The sequence below is a fragment of the Microcaecilia unicolor genome, chromosome 1 (genome assembly GCF_901765095.1).
Source record: "Microcaecilia unicolor chromosome 1, aMicUni1.1, whole genome shotgun sequence".
Lineage (NCBI taxonomy): Eukaryota > Metazoa > Chordata > Amphibia > Gymnophiona > Siphonopidae > Microcaecilia > Microcaecilia unicolor.
The window spans coordinates 643,816,033-643,831,101 of NC_044031.1; the positions used below are offsets into that span (position 1 = coordinate 643,816,033).

Sequence of the window (15,069 nt, forward strand, 5' to 3'; positions counted from 1 at the left end):
TTGTAACTTCATCGAATGCCCCTTAGCACTAGTATTTTTGGAAAGAGTAAACAGACGCTTCACGTCTACCTTTTCCACTCAACTCATTATTTTATATACCTCTATCATATCTCCCCTCAGCCGTCTTTTCTCCAAGCTGAAGAGCCCTAGTCGCTTTAGCCTTTCCGCATAGGAAAGTCAACCCATCCCCTTTATCATTTTTGTCACCCTTCTCTGCACCTTTTCTAATTCCACTGTATCTTTTTTGAGATGCGGTGATCAGAATTGAACACAATATTCGAGGTGCAGTCGCACCATGGAGTGATAGAAAGGCATTGTAACATCCTCACTTTTGTTTTCCATTCCTTTCCTAATAATGACTAACATTCTATTCGCTTTTTATTAGCCGCCGCAGCACACTGAGCAGAAGGTTTCAACATATCATCAACAATGACACCTAGATCCTATCATGGAACCTTGCATAATGTAGCTATAATTCAGGTTCCTCTTTCCCACGTGCATCACTTTGCATTTGCTCACATTAAACATCATCTTGCCATTTAGATGCCCAGTCTCCCAGTCTTGTAAGGTCCTCTTGTAAGTTTTCAGAGTCCTCTTGCGAATTAACAACTTTGAATAACTTTGTGTAGTTAGCAAATTTAATTACCTCACTAATTACTCCCATCTCTAGGTCATTTATAAATATGTTAAAAAGCAGAAGTCCCAGCACAGACCCCTGGGGAATCCCACTAACTACCCTTCTCCATTGAGAATACTAACCATTTAACCCTACTCTCTGTTTTCTATCTTTTAACCAGTTTTTAATCCACAATACGACATTACCTCCTATCCCATGACTCTTTCATGAGGTACTTTGTCAAACGCCTTTTGAAAATCCAGATACACAATATCAACCGGCTCCCCTTTATCCACATGTTTGTTCACCCCTTCAAAGAAATGTAATAGGTGAGGCACGATTTCCCTTCACTAAATCCATGTTGGCTTTATCTCATTAATCCATGCTTTTAAATATGCTATGTAATTTAGTTCTTTATAATTGTCTCTACTATTGTACACGGCACCAAAGTCAGGCTCACCGGTGTATAATTTCTAGAATCTTTTTTAAAAATCATCAATACGTTGGCCACCCTCCAATCTTCCGGTACCACACTCAATTTTAAAGATAAATTACATATTACTAACAATAGTTCTGCAAGTTCATTTTTCAATTCTATCAGTACTCGGGGATGGATACCATCCGGTACAGGAGAACTGCTATTCTTCAATTTGTCAAATTGCCCCATTACATCCTCCAAGTTTATACAGATTTTATTCAGTTTCTCTGACTCATTAGCTTTGAATACCATTTCTGGCACTCTTATCTCTCCCAAATCTTCCTCAGTGAAGACCGAAGCAAAGAATTCATTTAACCTCTCTGTTTTGGCTTTGTCTTTCCTGATCGCCCCTTTACCCCTCAGTCATCTAGGGTTCCAACCCATTCTTTTGCTAGATTCCTGCTTTTAATATACCTAAAAAAAATTTTACTATGTGTTTTTGCCTCCAATGCAATCTTTTTTTCAAAGTCCCTCTTTGCCTTCCTTATCAGCGCTTTGCATTTGACTTGACATTCCTCATGCTGTTTCTTATTATTTTCAGTTGGTTCCTTCCATTTTCTGAAGGATTTTCTTTTAGCTCTAATAGCTTCCTTCACCTCACTTTTTAACCATGCTGGCTGTCGTTTGGTCTTCCTTCCTCCTTTTTAAATACATGGAATATATTTAGCCTGTGCTTCCAGGATGGTATTTTTGAACAGCAACCACGCCTGATGTAAATTTTTGACCCTCACAGCCACGCCTCTAAGTTTTTTTTTCACCGTTCTTCTCATTTTATCATAGTCTCCTTACACCAAAGCTAATATCAAATCTGATCATATTATGATCACTGTTATCAAGCAGCCCCAGCACCTTTACCTCCTGCACCAGATCATGTGCTCCACTAAGAACTAGGTCTAGAATTTCTCCTTCTCCTGTCTGCTCCTGTACCAGCTGCTCCATAAAGCAGTCCTTGATTTTGTCAAGAAATTTTACCTCCATAGCATGCCCCGATGTTACATTTACCTAGTCAGTATCGGGGTAATTGAAATCACCCTTTATTATTGTGTTGCCCAGTTTGTTAGCCTCCCAAATTTCCTTTAACATTTCTACATCTGTCTGTTCATACTGACCAGGCGGATGGTAGTACACTCCTATCACTATCATTTTCCCCTTTACACATGGAATTTCTATCCATAGGGATTCAAAGATGTGTTTTGTTTCATGCAGAATTTTCAGTCTATTTGATTCAAGGCCCTCCTTAACATACAGTGCTACCTCTCCACCAATTCGATCCACCCTATCACTACGATATAATTTGTACCCCGGTATGACAGTGTCCCACTGGGTATTCTCCTTCCACTAGGTCTCAGAGATGCCTATTGTATCTAATTTTTCATTTAGTGCAATGTATTCTAACTCTCCCATCTTATTTCTTAGGCTTTTGGCATTTGCATATAGACATTTCAAACTATGTTGTTCCTATTTACATCATCATGGTTAGTACTCGACAGTATTAATTTGCAATCTTTTGTCTGATTTTTATTTTTATTTAAGGACACCTGATCTACTATGGTCTCTTTTGCAACCTCACTATCGGGAAACACTTTCTTCCCTGTTTTGGTGATATCTTTGAAAGATACCTTATTCCGAACCATGCGCTTTTGAGTGACTGTCGACCTTACCCCAGTTTCTATTTTAAAAGCTGCTCTATCTCCTTTTTAAATGCCGATGCCAGAAGCCTGGTCCCACCCTGGTTGAGGTGGAGCCCATCCTTTCAGAATAGGCTCCCCCTTCCCCAGAATGTTGCCCAGTTCCTAACAAATCTAAAACCCTCCTCCCTGCACCATCGTCTCATTCACGCATTGAGACTCCGGAGCTCCGCCTGTCTCTTGGGCCCTGTGCAAGGAATGGGTAGCACTTCAGAAAATGCTACCTTAGAGGTTCTGGATTTGAGCTTTCTACCTACGAGCCTAAATTTGGCTTCCAGAATCTCCCACATTTTCCTATGTCATTGGTATCCACATGTACCAAGACAGCCAGCTCCTCCCCAGCACTATCTAAAATCCTATTTAGGTGATGTGTGAGGTCTGCCACCTTCGCACCAGGCAGGCAAGTCACCAGGCGATGCTCATGTCCACCTGACACCCAGCTATCTACTGTATATGCCTAATGATCGAATCACCAACTACAACAGCTGTCCTAACCCTTCCCTAACAAGGTTTTTTAGACCAATGATGAATAATACAACCCCAGTGAAAGATGCTGAAATTCTAGTAAGTGTTTGGGTGTTTTGAGGTCTTTTCCTCGTGTTTTATTAGATCATTGAGACCATATATTATTGAGTTATTTGTTGGGTAATTGATTATATTCTTAAGAATTAGAAAAGGTACAGAGAAGGGCAACGAAAATGATAAATGGGATGGACTTTCCTATGAGGAAAGCCTAAAGTGGCCAGGGCTCTTCAGCTTGGAGAAGAGACTGCTGAGGGGAGATATGATAGAGGTCTATAAAATAATGAGTGGAGTGGAACAGGTAGATGTGTATCGCTTGTTCACTCTTTCCAAAAATGCTAGGACAAGGGGACATGCAATGTTTATTTATTTATTTGTAGCATTTGTATCCCACACTTTCCCACCAATTTGCAGGCTCAATGTGGCTTACATTTGCCGTCATAGCAGTTGCCATTTCCGGGTAATAGAATTACAAATGGAATTGCGTTATGAATCAGAGAAAATATTTCTTCACTCAACATGCAATTAAGCTCTGGAATTAGTTGCCAGAGAATGTGGTTAAGCAGTTAGCTTAGCAGGGTTTTTAAAAAAGTTTGGATAGCTTCCTAAAAGAAAAGTCCATAAGCCATTATTAAAATGACTTGAGGAAAAACCACTGCTTATTTCTAGGATAAGCAGCATAAAATGTTTGTACTGTTTTGGGATATTGCCAGATACTTGTGACTGGATTGGCCACTGTTGGAAACAGGATGCTGGGCTTCATGGACCTTCGGTCTGTCCCTGTATGGCAATACTGATATAGCTATGTACTTATGTGGTTTTGGTGTTCCTTTCTTATTATGATTTTCCTAGTTTTATATAAACTGTAAACCACTCTGCTGCTCCACCTGTATATCAAAATATATAAACCACAAACTACTAACTTGTACTATTTTGGCACAGGTCTCACATTAGATAAAGAGACCTAGCTAATAACTGGGCTTAACATAAAATAACACTTCTTAATAGTAGCCCACATTGACAATGCTCCTATTTAATTGGTGATAGTTTTCAAATGTGTTCATGCTTCCCACTTGCTGGAGACATGTTTGTGGGCATAGAGTGAGCATGCCCAGAGCTAATCGGTTAGTCAAGCTATATCACCTCGTGCTAACCAGTGGCGTAGCCAGACCTGACATTTTGGGTGGGCCCAGAGCTAATATGGGTGGGCACCATGTATATATAGGTGTGAGTAGTGTTTCTTGGGATACTCCTAAATAATGCCTTATAGTGCACTTGATGATGGATTTTTAATATACAGTCTGGCCAACAGCTGTCCTACATCAACATAAACCACATACATATTCGGAATCTATGTTGTAAACCTTAACACCACCAATTCTGAACACTCAAATACCAATAACTGCACCTTTAAAAAGGCAGCAGTGAATGTACACAATAGCAATACATGTCCCATTGAAAAGCCAGACAAGTCAAAGGCAGACAAATATAGATCCACACACACACCACATGCCAGCAGAATCTCTTACCTTGGTCAAATACAGAACACAGATCAACCATCATTAATTGCAGAATAAAGGTCCAAACTTTTGCCTGGCATCAGCCCTACCCTTCCCTACCCCCCATCCATCCCTGTAGCCCAGCATCAGCCTTACCCTTCCCGTCCTACCTCTCTAATCAGGAATCTGCCCTACACTTCCCTACCCCCCACTCCTCCCAGTAGACTAGCATTAGCCCTGCCCTGCCCCCTACCTGTACCCCCTAGTGTGGCATCTACTACTATATCTCCCCTGCCCTTTCCAATCTCTCTCCCCACATCCTGATGCACACCAGCATTAAATACAAAACCTTTTTTTTTTAAACACGTCCTGGGTACTACAGAACCCACCCCATCCAGAAACCCACCATCATTTATATTTAATGTTGGTGGATTTCTGGGTGGGAGTGAGCTCTGCAATGCCCAGGTTAAAAAAAGTTTTATATTTAAATATTTTTTTGAAACCTGGTTAGTGCAGAGCCCACCCCCCACACAGCAGCGCAGCAGCAATACACATACTAAAAAAAATTTTCTGTTACCTGGTTTTGAGCTTCATATAGAAATCTACTGCCCTGATGATTGTGCACGTGGGAGTCAGTGTTCCGGGAGCACACTCCTCGGTGCGCTTTGTCTGCCTGGTATGGGGAAGACCCAAGCTGTGGCAGACCAGTGTCCACGGGCTGCGGGGGGGGGGGGGGTGACAGTGTGTGTGTGCAGGCCGAGAAAGGCAGTGTGTGTGCGGGCTGCAGAGGGCGAGACAGATGCTGTGTGCGCTGGCCATGGAGATCAGGTGCTGTGTGCATGGGCCAGAGGATGGGGGGCAAGGCATTGTGTGCACGGGCCGCAGGTCTGGGGGCAGGCTCCAGCTAGAAGCTGCATACCAGAGCAGGTCCTGGTGCCCGATTTCCCGAATGCTGCAGCAACAATAAAAAGGCAGGTAAGAATGCTTCTCTTTGCTTGCTACCACAGCGCTGGAGGCTTCCACGTGGCTGCATGCTGCTGTGCAGCCTAACCAGCTCTTAAGAAGACAAGTACCGATTGGCGGTTCAGAGAGACAAGACAGGTACTGACTGGTGGGTCAAAGAGACTGGGTGGGCCTGAACTGAGATTGGGTGGCCTGGGCCCACCCAGGCCCACCCATAGCTACGCCCCTGGAACTGATTAACGCTTGGTTAGTGCAGGAGCCCTTACTGCCTACAAAACAATTGGAGGTAGTGGGTTTTGGGTAGGTTTTAGGGAGCTCAGCAGACAAGATAAGGGAGCAATGGTGAGATGTCTACTTGGCAGCACTTATTTGAAGTCCATTGCTGTGCCCCCTAGAGTGCCCCGTTGTTCTCCCGGGATTTCTGTGTGGTCAGCCTACTAAGAATGCAGGCTCCTCCTACAACCCAATGGCTTGATTTTGTGCGTTTTTCATTTGGACATTTTTTTGGGGGGGGAGGTTCCAAAAATGGACCAAAAAGATAAGCACACAGTGCACAAAAGCATCTAGCAAATTGGCCATTTAAAAATAGTACAGAGAATAAAAACATCTAGCAAATAGCCATTTTTTAAAAAAAGATGGGCGTTTTTCTGTTTTGAAAATGGCTATATTCCGCACTTGAATTTTGGACATTTTTAGCAAAACGTCCACAGTTGGACTTAGATGTCATATCAAAAATGCTCCTCTTTGTTACTATGCTCCAAATGGTAGAATGATGTGGATCTGATTAATTTGTTCATGTTACCCTTTTGTATGAAAAGGATAACATGGGCATGAGGGTCCTTTTACTAAGGTGCTCACTAATGATTAGAACACGCTAAATGATAAGACACCCATAGGAACATCATAGGCATCTTATCATTTACTATACTCTAATCAGTAGTGTGCACTAAATCCATTAGGGAAAGGGAAGGGAAATGGAACTTGATATACTGCCTTTCTGTGGTTTTTGGAATTACACTCAACAGCAGTTTACATAGTATAAACAGGTACTTACTTGTACCTGGGGCCATGGAGTGTTATGTGACTTGCCCACACCTTAGTAAAAGTATCCCATGGTGAAAAACGCAATAGGAATATTTCAATAGTGTAAAAATATCATCAAATGCACCTGAAATTGAAAGTCTGAGTTTTACACATTGTTACTTAAAAGAACAATGAAAAAAGAAAAAAGAAATCCAGTTTGTTCTCGAATACTAATCATCTTGTTTATTCATTTCATATAAGAGTGAATAAAGTTTAGCAAAAAAAAGTAGGATTAACAACACATTTCTATTTGAGCTTTCAGGAACTATATTCCTTTGACAGTATTTTGAGATTGGCTAACAGCAGAATTATGTCTGGAAGTGGCCGATGGAGTCCCTGTTTCTGTTAAGCCTTCTATGTCTGTTCTTAAGTGTCAACACTACCTGGACCAGAGGGAGAGCTGATATTAAATACCAAAGAATGGAGAAGAACAATCAGACCTCAGTAACTGAATTCATTCTCTTGGGTCTCACAGATGATCCAGAACTGCAGATTCTCCTCTTCCTGTTGTTTTTAGTGATCTATGTTATCACCCTGATAGGAAACACTGGATTAATTGCATTAACCATGTTGGATCATAAACTTCAGACCCCCATGTACTTTTTTCTTCGTTACTTGTCATTGTCTGATCTCTGCTATTCCTCAGTTATCACCCCCAGAATGTTGGTTGCCTTCCTGACCAAATGGAAATCTATCTCCTTCCAGGGATGCAGAGCTCAACTCTTCTTCTTTGTTATGTTTGCGTCCTCCGGAACATTTCTACTGTCAGTGATGGCATATGACCGTTACGTGGCGATATGTAACCCTTTGCTTTATACAAGTATCATGAATCCAGGTGTTTGCTATCAGCTGTTGGCTGCTGTATATGCAGGGGGATTATTTAGTTCAAGTGTAATTTTAGGATTTATGTGTAGTTTAACTTTCTGTGGGCCAAATGTCATCGATCATTTTTATTGTGATATTCCTCCACTGCTAACTCTGTCCTGCTCTGGGACCTTCGTTAGTAAAACAGTCTTTTTTCTTTTAGTTCTCTGTTTTGGCATGAACTCCTTCCTAATAACATCAGCCTCTTATGTATCCATCTTTTCCACCATCCTGAAGATACGTAGTGCAGAAGGGAGACGTAAAGCTTTCTCTACCTGTGCCTCCCACCTCACTGCCGTCTCCTTGTTTTATGGGACAGCCCTTTTTACGTATATGAGACCAGCTTCTGGCTATTCTGAAAGTCAGAATAAAGTGACTTCTGTGTTTTACACAACTGTCATTCCTATGCTGAACCCACTGATTTACAGCCTCAGGAACAAGGATGTCAAAAGAGCCATAAGAAAAATAATGGAAAGGAGAATAGTTAAAACTAATTCACATTGACTGGGGATATACCGGGGGGGGGGGGGGGGGGGGGCGTTTACAGATCTACATAGTCATTCTTCCAGAGCTTTATTAATGTATTTATTGAAAGTTATCAGCCACCAAATTTCAAAAGAGTTGTGGGCAATATATAAAACATAGAGAACATTCCAAATGAATTCCCTATTTGCCACATACAGGCTATGACATAATGTATAATATTTTGATGCACCCATAAAATATTAAATCCTACGTAATCACCACTGAACAGCACTCAATAAAATGTCACTGAATTCTTAATTTCTGCTAAAGTCAGTAACTTGTTGATTTTGTCCTAAGGAACAAGATGGCAAGCGATCTGCAAAATCCAACATGGAGACAAACAAAGCAGATCAATCAGTGATATGGTTCAAAACTTTATTTTCAGAGATTCGCAGACTGTGTTTCGCCCACAAGGGCTGCGTCAGGGGCTCTTTTTTCTGCAAAGAATTCTAGAAGTATTCTTTCTTGACAAACGTAGGCTCAAATGTAGTACTGAAAAGGCATCTTCATTTTTGAAACAGGAATTAACCATGGAGTATTATATAAAAGCATACCATAACATACCATAAAAGCATACCATAATATAATTTTTTTTTTTCAAGTAGTACAGGATAAAGGTTACTTATTTGTCTCCTTGAGGCGACAAATAAGAAACCTTTATCCTGTACTACTTGAAAAAAAAATCCCTGAAGTAAAAACGAACAGAGGGAAACAGTTATGGTATGCTTTTATATAATACTCCATGGTTAATTCCTGTTTCAAAAATGAAGATGCCTTTTCAGTACTACATTTGAGCCTACGTTTGTCAAGAAAGAATACTTCTAGAATTCTTTGCAGAAAAAAGAGCCCCTGACGCAGCCCTTGTGGGCGAAACACAGTCTGTGTCGGGTGAATCTCTGAAAATAAAGTTTTGAACCATATCACTGATTGATCTGCTTTGTCTCCACTTGTTGATTTTGTGTCATTATCCTTGTCTAATTAAATATTATATGATTATGTGGAATGCTGTGACATAACATTGACATTCACACATCATCCAGTCCTCATCTTAAAATCTAATTACTTTATAATTAATAAAACAACTACTAACTATATATATATATATATATATATATATATATATATATATATATATATATATATATATATATACACAGTGTGTTTTTTCTAGCAAAAAAGGTGCCAGTACTCAAATGCAAGATCACCCTTCAGGGGTGAGATGATCACTGTGGGACCTACCCCACAATAGCCAGGTCCCCTGCAACCAATCACAAAACCTGAGCTCTTTCATTAAAATTTAGGGTCTCTGGGTCAATTTTAGCAGACAATGGAAAGGGTGCCAGTACTCAGTACCCCCTCAAGAAAAGCCCTGTATATATATATATATATATATATATATATATATATATATATATATATATATATATATATATAAAAGTCAATTCTACAACTTAACTTTTACTCAATACATTAAATTCTTCCATCCCCATGTTAGCATTCCCAGAGCGGTTTAACAGTTCCGAGCCATTCAGTAATGAAACTGGCTCTCTGACTTTCCCAAAATTACTCCCTTTAGACCATGTGACTCACGGTGCCATCAAGCCACTTCTTACTCGTGGCGGTTCCGCCCACGAGTTACTTTTTCCATCAGAATATCTTTTTAACAAATATCGACTTAACCGCATCTGGTGCCTCTGTATCCCCATATATCCGGATGACTCAAAAGCTGCTACCGACCTCCCATTCTCCACCCAAAATCACCCACCCAATTACCATACCACCCCATCACACTATACCATAACCCATAACATATCACCAACTATCATTGAAATTAAAGACAAACCACACAACACAGGGCGGGTAGGGAAGGGCACAAAAATTCCTAACCCCGTATCCACCCTCACCCGCTCTTGCCCACCCAAATAATGATTTTGAAGTACCAAAACCCTTCTGTTTATCCCATCCGTTTCTATAACAACCACCAATCCTCACCTCTCCTCATCTTCCAATCACACTTCCCCTCCTGTTACTACCCTACTCATAGATTTGTCTAGACATCTTGATGTTCTGCCAAATGTTACATATTTCAGGGAAGGTTGGATTAGAGCTGCTGCAGGGGATGAGACATAACTTATATAGGTAGTGACAATATTCGGCCACTATGCAAAATGTTATTTGTGTAAGGAAACCATGTAAATAACAATCATAAGAAGATAATTTATCCATTTAAATTTAGAACTCAATATTCAGCGATCCTATTTAAATGGATAGGGAAATGTAATATGAAGCATAAAAATAAGCAGATTAGTTAGGGTGATATCTTTGAATATTGCCATATTAGTCATTATTACTCAGATTCTATTTATCACGCTGAGATTTCTGCGTGGAAATCAAAGCGTATTCTATAATAATGTGTGTAACTTAGTTAATCTAATCAACACTGAAAATTAAATGTTAACAAGCAATTATCAGAACTAATTATTATTTAGAATTTATGCGCACTACATGTTAAGCGTATTTTGCAAAGTGGTGCGCATAAATTCTAATATGTGCTGCTGAAAAGGGGGTGTGTCTATGGGCATTGAATGGGTGGGTCATAGGTGTTCTAAAAAACTGCATGCAGGGTTATAGAATACACCTGCTCTGTGCCTAACTTAGGTGCTGGTATTTACACTAAGTTTTACTTCACGTAAATAGCATGCAGAAATTTAGCCTTAATCTATAAAGTACACCTCAATTAAGGCATACTATATAGAATGCACTTAGGTGAAATTCATTTCGATGCCAACTTTTTAGACATGATAAATAGAATCTAGTCCTAATGGGGTAATTCTATAAGACGGTGCCTATATGTAGGTGCCAGCTATATGCATATTATACTAGAATAATGACATATAGAGAAGTATTGTGCACATATAGAAAATTCTATAAAAATACACATTTAATAAATAGTGAATTGCATTTTCGAAAGGACATCCAAGTCAGAAAATGTATGTACAACTATGGGCATACCAAAAATTTACCCGATAACAGAAATAGAGCAATGAATGTTCCTACGCTTTCTAAAGTCATCACAGAGCTGTCCATTTTTGGACATTTCCAACACAGACTTGGTCATCTGAAGGTAGTTATCCATACTTTCTGAAATATTTTTCCATAGCTGTAGATAGTAAGGATGACCCAGTGTGGTAGTGGATGTCTACCAGATGGGCTGCGTGGGCCATGATGAGCCTGGATGTCCATCAGGAGGGAGCCAAATTTTAGTTCAGAGTAGAGTAACCTCCTTGCTATGTCCTGTAAGATACACAGGAGGCAGCTATTTAAGTGGCATTGAATACTTCCCCCACAAGACTCAGCCATACAGGGACACATCAGGTGTTGCTATGTGCCCAATATCAACGACGGGCAATCATTATACATTGCTATGTTCACCTGTATATTCAGAGTTGGTAGGATTGCCATGAGGCTTCTCCCATGGCACTACGGCTCCCATGCTCAGGGAAGGGCAACATATGTCCTCCAACCTCATATGGAACCCCCCCCCCCCCCCCCCAGCTTGCAAGTCTGAAATTATGGCCTATACATCTCTGAGACACTCCCCATAAACTCAGGCCTGCCTCTGCAAACCTAAATATATATATATGGTTTAATCGCAGGATTGGTCCTGATTAAAGTTGTCATGTGATTAATCGCATAAAGCTCCCCTCACATTTCCTCCTGTACAGTGCAATATATAGACAGCAGATGTAAAGTCTAACAACTGACATATTTCAATTACTAAACTACAAATAAATATTTCTCTCACTTTTGTTGTCTGGTGATTTTTATATCTTGTTCACTGTCTCTGGTTCTGCTTCCCTGTGCTTTGAACTGTTTCCTGGACCTCCTGTCTAGTCATCATTTTTGGGGGGGTTTTTCTCTTCCTTCACTTCCTGCTCTATATCTATCTTTCATAATCAGCTTTCTTCCATTTTTCTTTCTTACTCAAATCTATCTACTTTCTATCTATTCACATCCCTCCATGGACACCATCTCCTCCCATCTCTCTTCTCTCCTTTTCCACTTTTCTACTCCCCTCCCTTCCACGAATACCATCTCCTCCCTTCTTTCTCGCCTCCCCTCCATGGGAACCATCTTTCTTTCCCTCCATTTCATGGTCACCATTTCTCCTCTGCTATCCCCTCCCCTTCCTGGACACCATCTCTTCCCTCCCCTTCCTGGGTACCATCTCTTCCTTTTCCTTTCCCTCTCTCCTCCATGGGTATCATCTCTTCCTTTCCCTCCATCCCAAGGGTACCATTTTCCACTCCAGTCCATGGGCACCATCTCACGTTTTGGTTTTTTCCATTCCCTATATCTAGCGGCATCTATCCCTCTGAAGCACCATCACACACACACACGCTATCAACATTTATCCTTCTGAAGCACACCCCCCACACACACACACAGTCTGTATCTATCCCTCTCAAGCACACTTCCCCCACAGACAGTATCTGTTCCTCTCAAGCACACTCCCCTCCCCAGAGTCCACATCTATCTCTTCCTGCAATCCTCCCCAGTCCAACACAATCCGCATGTCTTTCTCTCACTCCTGATGCTGCCTCTACCTTCTCCTCTCATTCCTCTGACCTTGCCTTTAATGCTAAAGGCTGGCTGCTTCTCTCATTCGCCCAAGCATCTCTCCATAGCATCCTGCCCAAAACCAAGAAGTTCTTTCAGAAGAGGCAAGACGCTACGGAAAGAGGCTTGGGAGGATGAGAGAAGCAGCTTGCCTTCAGTGTTAAAGGCAAGGTTAGAGGAATGAGAGGAGCAGGTAGAGGCAGCAGAGGAGTGAGAGATTGCAGGCCACCCCTTCTGGACCCCAGTACTCCTGCCAGAGCCTCTCTTGTCTTGTAAGTTGCACCTGTCCCAAAGTGCCATGGACTCGTACCTCTGCGGTCACTTCCTGGTCACAGATGCACAGCCCTGCTTCCTCCCTCCACATGTCCGCTGGCAGCTGCCTCTTCCTAGCAGTTCTGTTGAGACTCTTTTTTTTAATGCTGGATGCTTGTGGGTGGGGAAAGGAGCCCTGCAGTTAAAGTGTATTAAAATTTTAACACACATTAATCATTTAACGCATTAATTGCATTATTAGCACATTAAAGTTACAGCCCTAATATATATACATGTTGGCAGCAGCCTAGAAATGCAGAGATAGCCACCTTAAGTCCCACATTACATGACCACTTCCTTGCCACAGTGCAGATATCAACAATGAAGAAGCAATGCCTCCAAGATATGAATGCTCAAAGCCATTCTCAATCACCATGTGCAGACTGCTCACATAGTAGTAGTAGCCAGAAATTCTGGCTATGAAGTGACCGCACACTCTACAGAAACACCCAAAATGGCTGAGCTGCCTGTCACAGCCTGTCTGGGGAGCATAGCCAAGTATATTATATGGGAAGCAGGTCAATAAAGCTAAGAAGCGTCACTACATGAACTCTGTCCTCTCAAACTTTGTTCTACAGACACGTTGGGGTACATCAAGACTTGGAGGCACTAAGGTGGCACTTCCAGTGTGTATAGTGAGAAAATAGGCCTGTCATTCAGTGCATCAGTCAGTGTTTAGCAGAGAAAGGTAACAACTACTTGTTACTCACCTTGTTGCTTTGCATCACATTAAAATCCATTTCCAGAAACAATGAACGCGTATGCAGTAACCTTCAACTACAGTATGGCCATAACCCCTACATAACATTAAAATGTGTTGGGGCTAAGACAAAACCATTGATAAGACATGTAAAGGACAGGGAGATGGGATGTGCCCTACCATCCTTCTGTGGTCAAAATCAAAAGCACTGATACATATCTCATAGCAGTCACATTGAATTGAAGTTCTTTGGAAAATGTGGGATATAAGTACCAATAAATAAATAAATACAAAACATAATATACATGGGTCATAGGGTTGTATCCAGGCACTGGCATCACTGAGGGACCCAATGAACTAGCCATGGTGATACCACAGCAGCATCCTCCCAAACATATGTATCCCACCTCCAGTCCAGTACTATGACAGTATTAAAGAGGTTCCTGCAGAGATGGCTAGAAGGCATGGAAGGACATTTAGGGTCTGGTGACCCCACCCATTCCTCTGTAGGCAGGACCTGTTACCATGTCACCATCACAGGTACAACACATGAGCACTTAACATCTAAGCCAGTGGTTTCCCATTCCCAGCACCTCTAGCATACCAAAACCTGATCTCTCACTCGTTTGCTGATCAAAACTCAACACATCAGTGGCTACACTGTCCTTTTCCATGGCATATCACTGCACAGCCCACCACACTGCCCATAATTGTCCCAGAACCTTCCTAGTGCTGGCCAGCTACACTGGTTTGCTGGTCAGGTTGCTACTTGCAGCCCTGGGTGTCTCAAAATTACATCTGCACAGCTCTGCCACATGGAAGGTTTGCACTGAGGCACCTGTCCTGGGTAACATAAGAACACAGAAATCAGATACCTCAACGTCCTCCCATGTATTGCATCATGACACACATGGCATATTCCTCTCAGAATTGTAGCCCAATTCCCATGTACAGTGTGTGTTACTGATATGTGCTCCATGATCATATACAGGTATTTTTCCAGCAAGTGATGGAGCTAGGCAGGAGGTACAAGTCCAAGGAGCAATAAAGCCTTGAACATGAGGAGGAGGTCATTGAGAAGGGCGCGGAGCTGAAAATCCCTGAAGGGGAGAGGAAGAAGATAAGGAGGAGGGAGAGGCTGCACAAGCACTGCAGGATGTGCCTTAGCCCCATGTGCAGGAGACCCTCAGGGAGAAGGA

The 15,069-nt window shown here is 41.6% G+C and overlaps 1 protein-coding gene across 1 annotated transcript; it reads left to right on the forward strand.

Annotated features, from left to right (window-relative positions):
* Positions 1-1,405: 1,405 nt before the first annotated feature.
* Positions 1,406-8,217, forward strand: LOC115460544 (olfactory receptor 151-like). Its single transcript, XM_030190309.1, has 2 exons — positions 1,406-1,427; positions 7,250-8,217. The coding sequence occupies exon 2, from the start codon at positions 7,270-7,272 to the stop codon at positions 8,215-8,217; it is 948 nt and encodes a 315-aa protein (XP_030046169.1). The 5' UTR covers positions 1,406-1,427; positions 7,250-7,269.
* The last annotated feature ends 6,852 nt before the right edge of the window (positions 8,218-15,069 follow it).